This window comes from Rattus norvegicus, chromosome 5, assembly GCF_021556685.1.
Source record: "Rattus norvegicus strain SHRSP/BbbUtx chromosome 5, alternate assembly SHRSP_T2T, whole genome shotgun sequence".
NCBI lineage: Eukaryota > Metazoa > Chordata > Mammalia > Rodentia > Muridae > Rattus > Rattus norvegicus.
This window is the reverse complement of record NC_141538.1, coordinates 62,267,736-62,280,176: the sequence shown is the minus strand read 5'-3', so window position 1 is coordinate 62,280,176 and position 12,441 is coordinate 62,267,736. Positions and strand designations below refer to the sequence as shown.

Here is a 12,441-nt window from a genome sequence, read left to right as displayed (position 1 = left end):
CAAAGCACACATAATGGACTCTGGCTCTATGGAGTGTTTCCTTCTGTTCTCTTTTCTCAAGGTCTCGTTTTTTTTCCTGTTTGTTCGTTTGTTTGTTTTACACAGTTAGGCTTGTAGTACTCAATATTAGTTTCACATGCTGCCCCCTCCCCAACCTTATTCTAACTAGCACTTTTTTTTTTTCTTTTCTTTTTTTTGGAGCTGGGGACCGAACCCAGGGCCTTGTGCTTGCTAGGCAAGTGCTCTACCACTGAGCTAAATCCCCAACCCCTCTAATTAGCATCTTAGACAGGGGCTCTGTTGCTATGGTAAAACAACACAACCAAGAGAAACTTGGGGGAGGAAAAGGGCTTATTTCATCCTGTAGCTGTAGCCCTTCATCCAGGGAAGTTGGGGCAAGAACTCAAGGCAGCAGGAAGCAGGAGCTGATGCAGAGGCCATGGAGGAGAGCTGTTTACTAGAATGGAGGCGGTTTCCCACTTGAGAGTTCTTCCCAAATGACTCTAGCTTGTGTTAAGTTGACAGTAAATTAGCCCGGACACTTAGCTACATCTTACTATAAATACCATTTTTCCAAAGAGCTGTGGAATTCTTGTTTTTTTTTTCTCCCAAGAGACAGACATGCAGCTTTGTTCTCTCCAATGAACTAGTTACCCGAGCAGTGAAGGTGACAGAGGAGAGGAAGACAGCCAGCCTCTCTGCTACTCTTGGTGTGGCTAGCGATCTTAGAAAATGAAGTTTTCCATGTCAAAACCAAATCAAAGAAACAAACAAACAAACAAACCAAACAAGCAAAAGACAGGTACGCAGGAGCAGGAAGGGAATGCCGGAACAGAAATCAGCACTTCCTCAGTCCAAGAACCTGATATTCGGCCCGCATCTGACAGCTCCTGGGTCATCATGGAGATGGTCCACCAGATAGCAAGTCTCCACTCTACTCTCTCCTCCACTTCCGGGTGTTCAGTACACCCTGATGCTCACATCAGCCCACATCAGCAGCCAGATCAGCTTCTGCCCAAGGCTGATGAGTAGGCGGTAAGTCTATCTGCTGCTAATGTGTTCCTTTCAAGTTGTAACTAACCCCTAGATTCCTGTGGAGCACCTGGCTGGCGGAGTAAGTGATTGATGAGTTTGTCATGGATCTGGATAAAAACAAACCTTTCAGAGTCAAAACAGATACCCCTCCTCCACCTACTGGGAACGTCCCAGAGCCAAAGATTCCCTAATCTTGGCAGGATCAGTTCTTTTTTCAGAGAGAGAGAGAGAGAGAGAGAGAGAGAGAGAGAGAGAGAGAGAGAGAGAGAGAGAGAGAGCTTTCAAAAGTGGACTCTTTTCTTTCATCCACCACATGGATCCTGACAACCAGGTTTGTCGGTTTGTCAAGCTTGGTGGTGACTGCCTTAATCTCTGAGCTGTCACCTGTCACACCAGACCCCAAATGTGCTCTCTTTCTTTTTTTAAATGTGCATGGGTGTTCTCCCTGCATGCATGTTTATGCACTATCTGCTGCCCGGGGAGGCAAAGAGAGGGCCTTGGAGAACCAAGTTACGGGTGTTTGTGAGCCACCATGAGGGCGCTAGGAATCGAACCCTCCTCTAGAAGAACAGCCAATGCTCTTAACTGCTGAGCCATTTCTCTGGCTCCCCAAAATCTGCTCCACAGAGCAGGGGCTCTCAGCCCCTTTCCCTTGACTCATCTGACAGCTGATTTTCAATTCCCCGGTGTATGACAGTGCGTAATTTTTGCAACTGAAGCTCTTTCTCTCCAACACAGAGAGGCCTGCGTGAGGCAGAAATATCACACTGTAAGCTTAGATCACCTTTCATTCTCATCATGTAAAGCATTTGAAGATTTGGGTTACTAAATATAATATTATTTAGTAATATCACAAACATGTGGAGCTTCTTGGTTGTTAATTGGTTTCTCATTAATTTTGAAAAATTATTAGCTATTTCTTCTAATATTTCTTTTGTTTCTCTGTGTGTCTGTCTGTCTCTCTCTCTGTCTGCCTGTCTATTTCTAAGATGTCTGTTGCATTTATAATAGACTTTTTGATATATGTCACAACTCTTGGATGCTTCGTTTTGTTTGTTGTTGTTGTTGCTGCTGCTGGGGTTATTTTTGTTGGTGTTTTTCACTTGTATTTCATCCTGGATAATGTCCACTGAGTTATCATTAGGCTATTGTTTTTTTTTTCTCCAGTGTCAAAACTATCTTGGCAAGCAATCTCTGTTAGCATATTTTCTATTCTCAGAATGTCTACTTGATCCTATCTCCGTGTGGAAATTACCCCTTCAATCAGAAAGACTACCACATAATAAGATTTTGTTGAAAGATACCTGGTGCTTGAATAAGAAATGCCTGTCCCCCATAGACTCCTGTACTTGAAGACTTGGTACCCAGCTGATAGTCCTGTCTGTGTGTGGAGAGCAGCTGTAGACACCACAGTCCTCCCAGACACACCAATGCAGCACACTGGTACGACTCTATCTGAGACTTGAGTGTTTACTCATGTGAAAGCATGGCCAGGGTGATGAATACTCACAAGAAAGGGGATAGTGGCCATTTCTGTCTGCGGCTTCCAATGCTTTGTTGCTTATGGCTGGATGGATGGCGTTGCCACATCAGCCATAACCATCCCTTCTTACAGTGTTGATCTCTGGTCGCCCTTTATTTGAAGCATCGAAGCTCTCCATTTCGGAGCCACACCATGCTGTGCCCTCTCTAAGCTCCTATGTGTCTCCAGGTGTGGAGTTAGTGCGGGTGACTCTCTCCCAGACACTCTCTCTCACACGGTGCCCTATGTGCCAAAGAACTCAAAGATTCTGAAGACAAGTGACAGTACAGTGTAGAAGAGGAAGCTGAGCAAAGAGGTTGAGATGGGATTGGAGACAGAGGAAGTAAAGTTAGGGGGAGGGAGTGTGCGTGCGTGTGTGTGTGTGTGTGTGTGTGTGTGTGTGTGTAGATAGATAGATAGATAGATAGATAGATGATAGATAGAAGATAGATTAGATAGATAGATGATAGATAGATGATTGATAGATAGATAGATGATAGATAGATAGATGATAGATGATAGATTAGATAGATAGAAGATTGATAGATAGATAGATGATAGATGATAGATAGATAGATAGATAGATAGATGATAGATAGATGGATGGATGGATAGATAGATGATAGATAGATTAGATAGATAGATGATAGATAGATGATTGATAGATAGATAGATAGATGATAGATAGATGATAGATAGATTAGATAGATAAATGATAGATAGATGATTGATAGATAGATAGATGATAGATAGATGATAGATAGATTAGATAGATAGATTAGATAGATAGATGATTGATAGATAGATAGATAGATGATAGATGGATGGATGGATAGATAGATAGATAGATGATTGATAGATGATTGATAGATAGATAGATGATAGATGGATGGATGGATAGATAGATAGATAGATAGATAGATGATAGATGGATGGATGGATGGATAGATAGATAGATAGATAGATAGATGATGGATGATAGATAGAGATAGATAGATAGATGATAGATAGATAGATAGATAGATAGATAGACAGACAGACAGACAGACTTTTACAGATGACCAGTGAAACACCACTGGAACAACCTCTGTGGAACAGAAGGCTTTGTGATGCAGTCTGGTGCCCTAATTCCATCCTCTGTGAGGCAGCCATGACAATGCCCAGTGCTGTGAGTCATTAGGCACGTAGGCTCCGGAACGACTAATACAGAGATGACTGGTCTCCTCATGTCGATGAGGGTTAGGCCATGTTGAGCCTTGAATGTTCTTTCTGGGACATCAGTTACCCTTTATGTACCTACACCTCCATATTCATCATTTTCCTACTTGCCTGGCAAATAAGACGGAGTTGCCAGAGATTGAGTTTGGAACCTAAAAAGAGCTGCTACCGGGTAGGAAAACGCTGAGTGTAATTGAACTACCTTAAGCCTAGATAAGTAATTTTTACATTCTAAATGCTTCTCCAGATTGCCCCCGTTTTGTGCCAAAGGACTTAGAAAAGAAAGTGCTTACAAGGGACCTATAAATAATTCCTTACCACCACCACCTCAGTGCCGCCCGCAACGTACTCCAATTGAAAAGCCAACAGTCTTCCTGTTTGTCTTGGGCTGGGAATTAGATAACAGAGAAACTACTGCCCTGGGTCTCAGAAGACCTTCCAACTTCCGGGGGAGCGGGGTGCACTTGGAGGACTTTGTGAGCAGAAGTCCTCAGGCTGTCAGATGTGTCTCTGCGTCTATTCGGCCCCTCCCCGCTGTGCCGTTCCTTCCCACAGACGTTCTTATGAGAGTAGGGACGTGAGGAAGGACAGCAGAGAGCCTCAAGTGAGTCAGAGATAGGCAGAGAGGGGAAATGATCAGGTGGAAAGAAGGGCAGAGACGTTAGGGGGCTTAGGAAATAGAGGGAAATGTATATGATCTGTCTCTCATTTTGGACATAAAGAAGAAAATGGAGTCCTGGCTTTACACTGTAATGCTTTTCTCTTTAAGCATCACCGAAAAGTCAGGCAAAGGGCTAGAGATGCAGCAGCAAGAGGTAAGTGTCTCCGACTCCCCACCCCCTGTCAGCTCCCCCACCTCTGTCCCCAGAGCCCCTGCTGCCTACAGCCAGGTGTTCTAACTAGTGACACTCTGAGATCTACAACTGTCACTGACCCAGAGGACTGTGGTGGGTGGGGATTGGGAGTGTTCCAAAATGGTCTACCTAATTTCCTTGACACTGAGCAGTAAGAACGTGATGGGGATGACTTATCATAACTACTTCCTCTCCTCACACTGGGATGGTGTGCCTGGCAGAGCAAAGGAAGAGGTTTTTTTTGTGGTTTTTTGTTTGTTTGTTTGTTTGTTTGTTTGGCCTACAGCCTCAGAGCTTATCCATCCATCCCAGCAGGAAAGGTATTGAGTGGCCTGCTCACATGGGGCACATCTGGAAGCAGAGTTGCAGGCAGAACAGAAAGTGGGCTGTAACCTTAAAGGTTAGGGCCCTGCCACTTGCAACGCTCTCTCTAGGCTCTCTCTAACTGGGCATGCTCAGTACAGACAGCATTCCTCGTCCGACTTTCTGTATCTCTGGCATCCATCACTACCATCCTGGGACCTCCATTATAACTCGAGCCTCTCTCTCTCTCTCTCTCTCTCTCTCTCTCTCTCTCTCTCTCTCTCTCTCTCAGTTCCACACACAGGCATCCAGTCACCATGCCTTTCATGACACGATGGACGGAATAATGTGCCAAAAACAAATTTCTTCTCCCTTAAGTCACTTGGCAAGATGCTAGGTATTTTGTCATAGGACAGAGGAAGATGGATTAAGAGATAGTTTTATGGGGTAAGGGTTAGTGGAGGGTAATGATACCCAGAAGGGGACTTCCTCTTCTCAAAAAGAAGGGGAAAGTGGAATGGAGGGGGGACTTGTGTGAGGGGTACTGGGAGGAAGAGCTGATAATGGGTTGTAAAGTGAATAATGATGATGAGAAGGAGAATGATGATGATGATGAACTAGTTTTATAACACTATAAAATTTAACTTACTCAGTCATCCACAAAATAGGCATAGTACTGGTGATCCCCACTTGCTTGTGAAGCCCAGGTGAAATTGAGCAAGGACAGCACATTGTAAATGGTGGTGCTATACACAGACCCGCCAGAGAGCACCGAGCCCAGGCGCTCAGCTTCCCCTTGCGGAGATCAGGACTGACCATTCAGATTCCTGTAGGATACCCCTAATGTGCCCGTTTACCACATGACACTGTGTCCTGATTCCTCAGCCAGGAGACTTTCCCGAGAAGAAGCTGAGAAGCCGTGGGAGCTGCTCTCTGCCTTGAAAAGGTGATCTCTTGACCTCTGTGGTCTAAACACTGATGACTTCGTGGCCTGATCTGGGCCAGGGGTGAGGAAAGGGATAACTGAGGGAAGGAGAAACACACCAGGAGAAACACACCGTGCAGGCAGGTTCACCAGCTGAGAGGGTTGCCGGAGCAGAGAAGGGTCACAGCTCAGCAGGGAAGAGCCACCCATACCCAATCTGTATGTTAGGGTCTCAGCAGTTCTGAATTTCAGAATGGACTAGCGCATGCTCTGTAAAGGACATTGCTGGGGTTGTACCCAGACACCCACCTGTCAAGAGAGTGAATTCAGCATAAAGAGGTCACTATGTCATACCCACTTCCTGCTGCTCCCTTTCAAGGGCAGAGCCCTGGGTCTGGCTGAACCCTGCTGATATTACCTCCTGCCTGTCCTCAGAGTTGGGGAGCAGTTGCTGGGAGGCCATCACCCCATCACCTTGCCCTCTACGTAGTTTCTGGAGAGCATGAGTGATTCCCATGAGTTTCTGGATATAGCAGCAGGGACATCCCACACCTTGAATGAGGACCTCACTTCCTACAGTGCAGGGTTAGAACTTGTGGGACTGGAGAAAAGGGCCCAGAAATCTCCAGACACATTCTTCCAAAGAGGCAGACAAAATCGTTCATTAATGGTTGTCTTATTTCCCTCTTCCAAGCCAAAGCTGGATCCCCAAGGAGGGAAGTGTGCGGCAGCTCCTGTGTTTAGATCCCGGCTGCCAAATCTGTGAGGCTGCAACTCTAGAGATTCGGCAGTTGCTGCAGAGTGAGAAAAACCAGCTCTCCCCTGCTTTGTTGGGACTGCCACAGGGCTCTGCTTGCCTGGAGATGTCGCCCATGTCCTTTCAACAGAATACAGAGTTTCATTCCAGGCACCAAAGAAGACATCTTCCACTGGTACCTGAAAACCAAGCACTAACAGAGCTAACAGAACACCTAACACAGTTGTCCAACACAGTTGGTGTCCAAGAATACTGGACTGATCAACTCCAGCTAGAGCAGAAATTGCATCTGGCCGACATGCCCATGGTCTCAGAGACTATGGCTTCATCAAGATTCGAGGAGCCTATGGTTCTAATGATTAAGGAAAAAATAATGCAAAGCAAAGTAAAGCTTGACCAGGAAAGCCAAGACCTTCATCACGTGGAGTCCTCTGTGTCTTTACTATCCCTGGACCCAAAGATCACTGACTTGTCACACACCGTGTCCTTACATATGGACTCCATGCTGTCTTCCCACATGCCAATACTTAGTCCTAAAGTCCGTGGGCTTCTTGAACTCCATGTAAAAAAATGGATACACTTCCAGAAGTGGGGTCTTCCCAGACGTGTGGAGGAGTCCCTGAGGCAGCTTCTGCCAAGCCTGACATTGCTTTGTCGATCTCGAGAAAATTCGTCTTCCTACATTCTGAGCTCTCTGGTCACCAGGGACACGGTTGGGATCGTTTCTCACAAGACGAACAGCTTGTATCTGGCCAGCCAACCCACCCAGAACTTCTGGGTTTCTGAATGGCCTGTTATAAACCTGAAACAAGGAAGGCCCTGGCACCAAAGCCACACTTGCTTGCCCTCTCATGGAGCTGAACATTTAAATAATTTCTATCCACTCCCTGAGGCAGAAGCTAATGACTCAGGGGACAACGAGGACGACGATCTTCAGAGCGAATATTATAGCCAGTTATTCTGTGGCCTTCCGTCTCTTCACAGCGAGTCCTTGGATGTCACTCCCTTGAGCCCTCCAGGTATCTGCAAGAAAAAGAACATGCCCAAGCCTCTCATAGATGCTCAGCCCTCAGGGGTACTCCCAGGCCTTTTCTTACCCAAAACACCATCTAAGTCAGCCCTGCCCTCTTCCCTGACTTCTCCAAACAGCAAGACTCCCTACGAGCAGGAAGGAGCGCAGATCACCGTCCCGTTCCTGACTCTGGCTGAGTGTGAAGCCTTGGAGAACCACCTCCTAGAGAAGCGACTCAAGCTTCAGTGGGGCCTGCCAGCTTTCTTCCTACAAAACCAGTACACCCTGACCCAAAGACCGTGTGAAGGACAAGGTAAAGATAAGACAGTGAAAACTTTCTGGGCAAGGAATCCCTTCTCATATTCCACCAGGAAAATCTTACCAGAGCACACACGCCGGCTGCTAGAATTCCACCTGCAGAAGCAGCTGATTCACCAGCGCTGGGGGCTGCCCCAGAGGATCCAGTGCTCCATTCATATGCTCCTCTCCTCTCCCAACCAGCGGTCCCTGTCCTACACGGGCAGTAGGCTATCCGATGTGAGCATCTCACAGCCAGAGGCTGATGGGTCTGGTGGCATGTTCTCATCCACAGCGGGCAAAGGGTCAATCATAATGCCACACTTGTTTGCTGAGGCGAGAGCCACGTTGAAAAGTCATGTTGATACCAAATGTGAACAAGTCCACAAGGGCAAGGTCCCGGCCCAAGTCTGTAGCTCTTGGGAACGCAAAATTCCCGGAGGCTTGGCCTCAACACCTCCCTTCCCTTGTATCCCACAAGGCCAGTGCAGAAAGTTACAGGCAGAAAGTAAACGTAACCCTGACCTACATCACATAGTTGTTCCCTGGAAATCGAAGATCCTCAGCAAGGAGACACAGGCCTTATCGGGTACTCTCTTTGAACATTGTAAGCGGCCCCAAGCCCTGCCTGAGGAAACCATTAAGAAACTGGAGACCACTTTACACCACAAGTATCTGGCCTTCCTGTCAGGCCTGCCTGCCCTTTACTGCGTGGCTCTCTCTAGACCTGCATCTCCAGCAGTCACTAGTCAACCTAGACCCAAAGAGAAGATGCCCAGGCCTGTTAGAAGCCTATCAAGAGCTCCGACTCAAATCACCCCACTTAAGCCCTGCGCTCAGGATGATGGTAGGGTGTCTGCGGACGTTGTGGAAGAGGTCCAGCCTGGAGAGCAGGCGGATGGAAGGACAGAGAACGTGCCTCCAGAGAGCCAGCCTCCCCTAGGCAGACCCTACTCACTAAACACACATATCTTGGCCAAACTGAATTTCCACCTGAAGAAAAAGGTCCTCGCAATGCAGTTTGGGGTTTCTGAAAAGGAGAGGAGAGAGCACAAAGAGTTAGAGACAACAGGCCTTGAGAGTGAATCCATCCAGGAGTTCCTCAGGAGTCTACACATCCCAGAGAGCACTCAACTACAGGAACAGGCCATGGCAAGTCCATCTCCCCCAGCCCCAAATGCAAAAAGGGTCCAGCTTAAAAAACCGGCATCTCCTGCAGTGCAGGCCCTGAAACAGAAGCAATCTACTTCTAGAGCAGCGCCCTGTGGTTCTGCCCAGCAGGGCTCCAAGGCCTCGCAATTCCGAAGGGACACGAGGAAGACCCAAGTCTGTCTTGACATGGAAACTGGAAGGAAAAAGCCCAACCTAGAGAAACCCAAGGCAGTGGGAGACCTTGGAGAAGGGGATGCTGGTCTTGGGCTTTACCTGGTCAGTCAAAAACCACACCGGGACAGAGAGCAGGAACTGGAAAAGAAGACCCTGCACAGAACACCTCAGGGGTCCTCACAACAGGGCCATAACTTTCATCTTGAGGGTGCCTGTCTGCACAGCTCCCAGGAGCCCCCTGAGCTCGAGTTCCCAGCTCCACCTCCAGAAATCTTTATGGAGACAGACTCTGAGCAGGACACAGAAGACAGTCAAAGCGAGGACTCCATTGTCCTGGAAGCTGCAAGGATTGCTGAAGTCCCCCATTCTGAGGTCTCCCAGGCTTCCCAGGCCTCCCAGACCTTCCAGAGCCTTCCAGAGCAGGCCTTCCAGAGCCTGCCTTCCCCATGCTCACCAATTCAGAGAAAGCCTTTTCAGGTCCAATCTTGCCCAGGTCACTTTTCACCAGGGCATATGATGCCAGCCTCTCCTAACACTAGGCCCAGCCATCTTCCAGAGGCTGGCTTGAAAAATAAGATGAAATTCTTTTTACACTCTATTAACCCCAAGACAAAGAGCAGAACATACACGGAACCGCCCGTGGCCAAAACCAGTAAAGAAAATGTTGAAAGGGGTCTGCTTCAAACCAAGAGCCCCATCAAGAAAACTAGGTCAGAGGACTCCAGAGTGCCCAAGGCCCAGTCTTCATCCTCCGAGAGGTCAGTGATTGCCTCCTTGTTAACAGCTCCCCATATTCTAGACAGTAAACTCCGGCCCCGCTCTCGGCAGCTTGGCCCTGTCTCAGTGCTGGGCAGCTCCCGCTATTGTCCTCGGCACTGTCCGAAGTTGGCTTATGCCACTCAATAGAGAAACCCACTCTAGCTTAGGGTTTACCTCAGAAATGTTCTTCTGGGAATGGAGAATGCCCTATGTGATGACACTTTCTAGGCTCCCCAACCTCTGTATCCCTTTAAGAGCACACCGTTGTCATTTTCCTCAATGAACAGGTGAGGACCGCGCTACCCAAAATGTATTTTCTATCTCCGAATGAGTTGTCTGTCTTCTTTGTCTCTGCTGTAATTATTAAGAGAAGGGGTGAAGGAAACGAAAATGCCCTCATCTCAGGAGGGAGATTTAACCTTACAAGTCAGTTTTCCTTACCCCAACCTAGAATGTGAATTAAAACGCTTGACCAGAAAGGAAGTCTCTTGTGTAATATACATTAAAGATAAAGGTCATGCTTGAATTCCTTCACCGCACTCTTTGCCTGTCTCACATTTTGGGGCCAAAGGTAAAGTGATGTTCTCAGTTTCATTATGAAAGTCAAAGGCTGGATGAAAAAGAAATTGATTAGTTAGTGACTGCGGAGGACCATCGAAAAGATTCTTCACGTTGGGACTTTTACTTAAGTCCTATGACCACCAGGATTACTGGGCCCTATTTATACATGAACATTCCCAACGGTCAGCTCCCACCAATCTAGAAGAAACTAGGTGCCCAGCATAGTGACACGGGCCTTTCATCCCAGCACTTGGGAGGCAGACACAGGCTGATCTCAGTGAGGTCGAGGCCCACCTGGCCTACCTAATGAGTTCATGGCCAGCCAGGGCTACACAGCGAGGTCCTGTCTCAACAACGAGAGTTTCACAGAGACTATCCTCCTCCTTTTCCAAAAACATCACTTCCGCCCATGATCCTGACTTTGTCATCTATAGCCATCACGAGACACAATATTTTCCCTAAAAGTTTATTAAAAATGTACTCAGCTCTGATAATGACTATTTCCCATCTAAGTCTGAAAAGTCTGAAAACTTGTCCCAGGAACGGATTCCTTCTGGCTGGTATCTAATGGCTCCGTGAGTGTTTTAATTTCAGAGATTCCTTTGTTTCTTGTTTGGGATGACAGCTGCCAGTGCATAATGACGTCATTAGTGACATAGTCTCGCCATCGCTTCGCTTTAGAATCATCGATGCCGTAGAGTGTGGAGCCCTGACACAGGACGAAGTACTCAGATGAGGATGAGGTCTCCAGAAGTGTGACTTTGAGAAAGACCTTGTACTCGACGAATAAGTTAACTCTGGGCCAGGTGTTGTCTCTCATATCAGAGACCACGCGAAACACAAGACACGGGCTTTGCAAGACAGAGTTTCAGAACTCTGGCTAGAGTCACTCATATGTCCAGATTGCCTACTCAATGCCATTATTCAGAAATGAACTCCTGAGGACCCCACCCTGATTAATCACCTGGAACAACTGCTCCACTCAGTGTTTCTTACAGAGTTCAATGGCCTCCCATTTCCCCAGTAGTGCTGTCCTTGACTTTTTTTACCTGAGTTCACATCCAACTCACCAGTCAACGCCGTTATCTCTCCCTCAAAGATGCAGGCAGACTCTGGCCTATTGCCCTGCCCTCTGCTGCCCAGCATGGCAGCAGTGCACCGGAGATGATCAGAATCCAACTGGTGGCACAGGAACCTGAGAAAAGCTACTAATACGATTTCAGTCTGGAGGCCACCAGCTCAGTATTTCCCTAGCCAGCATTCTAGGAGGCTTGTGGACATAAATGCACTCTACGTAAGAAGACTCCAGTGACCAGAAGTATCTCAGATTCGCAGGGCTTAGATAAGCTTAGCTTTTTCCCTTAATGTAGAGTGTAGAATCCCTGGTCCAGCAGAACCTTTAGGGATTTTTTTCTCTGATGGGTCCACATAGATTAGCTTTACACGTACATTTAGAGAAGAGTAGGGATATCATAGTACATTCATTCACCTGATACTCGGTTTCATCTCGTATACACTGTGGCAAAAATGGTTAAAGCAATCAGATACCGGCCAGGTTTTGGGGCTGGAGAGAGGGCTCAGTGGTTGAAGTACTAGCTGCTCCTCCAAGGGACTTGAGTGCAGCTCCCACCACCTATGTGTTGGCTCACAACCATCTATAACTTCAGTTTCAGAGGATCTGGCCCTTTCCTGGTCTCCAGGGGCGTGCACATGGTACATAAATAATCTTTAAAAAGAAATCTAATCCTTTAAGATGAAAAAAAATGGGGTTGGGGATTTAGCTCAGTGGTAGAGCGCTTGCCTAGCAAGCGCAAGGCCCTGGGTTCAGTCCCCAGCTCCGAAAAAAAGAAAAAAGAAAAAAGAAAAAAAAAA

General features: G+C 47.2%; 1 protein-coding gene across 1 annotated transcript; it reads left to right on the top strand.

The window, feature by feature from the left end:
* The first annotated feature begins 2,827 nt into the window (after positions 1 to 2,827).
* On the top strand, positions 2,828 to 10,335 carry LOC134486931 (protein SPATA31F1-2-like). Its single transcript, XM_087551588.1, has 4 exons — positions 2,828 to 3,947; positions 4,545 to 4,590; positions 5,818 to 5,878; positions 6,552 to 10,335. Exons 1-4 carry the CDS (start codon positions 3,804 to 3,806, stop codon positions 10,153 to 10,155), a joined length of 3,855 nt encoding a protein of 1,284 aa, XP_087407714.1. The 5' UTR covers positions 2,828 to 3,803; the 3' UTR covers positions 10,156 to 10,335.
* The last annotated feature ends 2,106 nt before the right edge of the window (positions 10,336 to 12,441 follow it).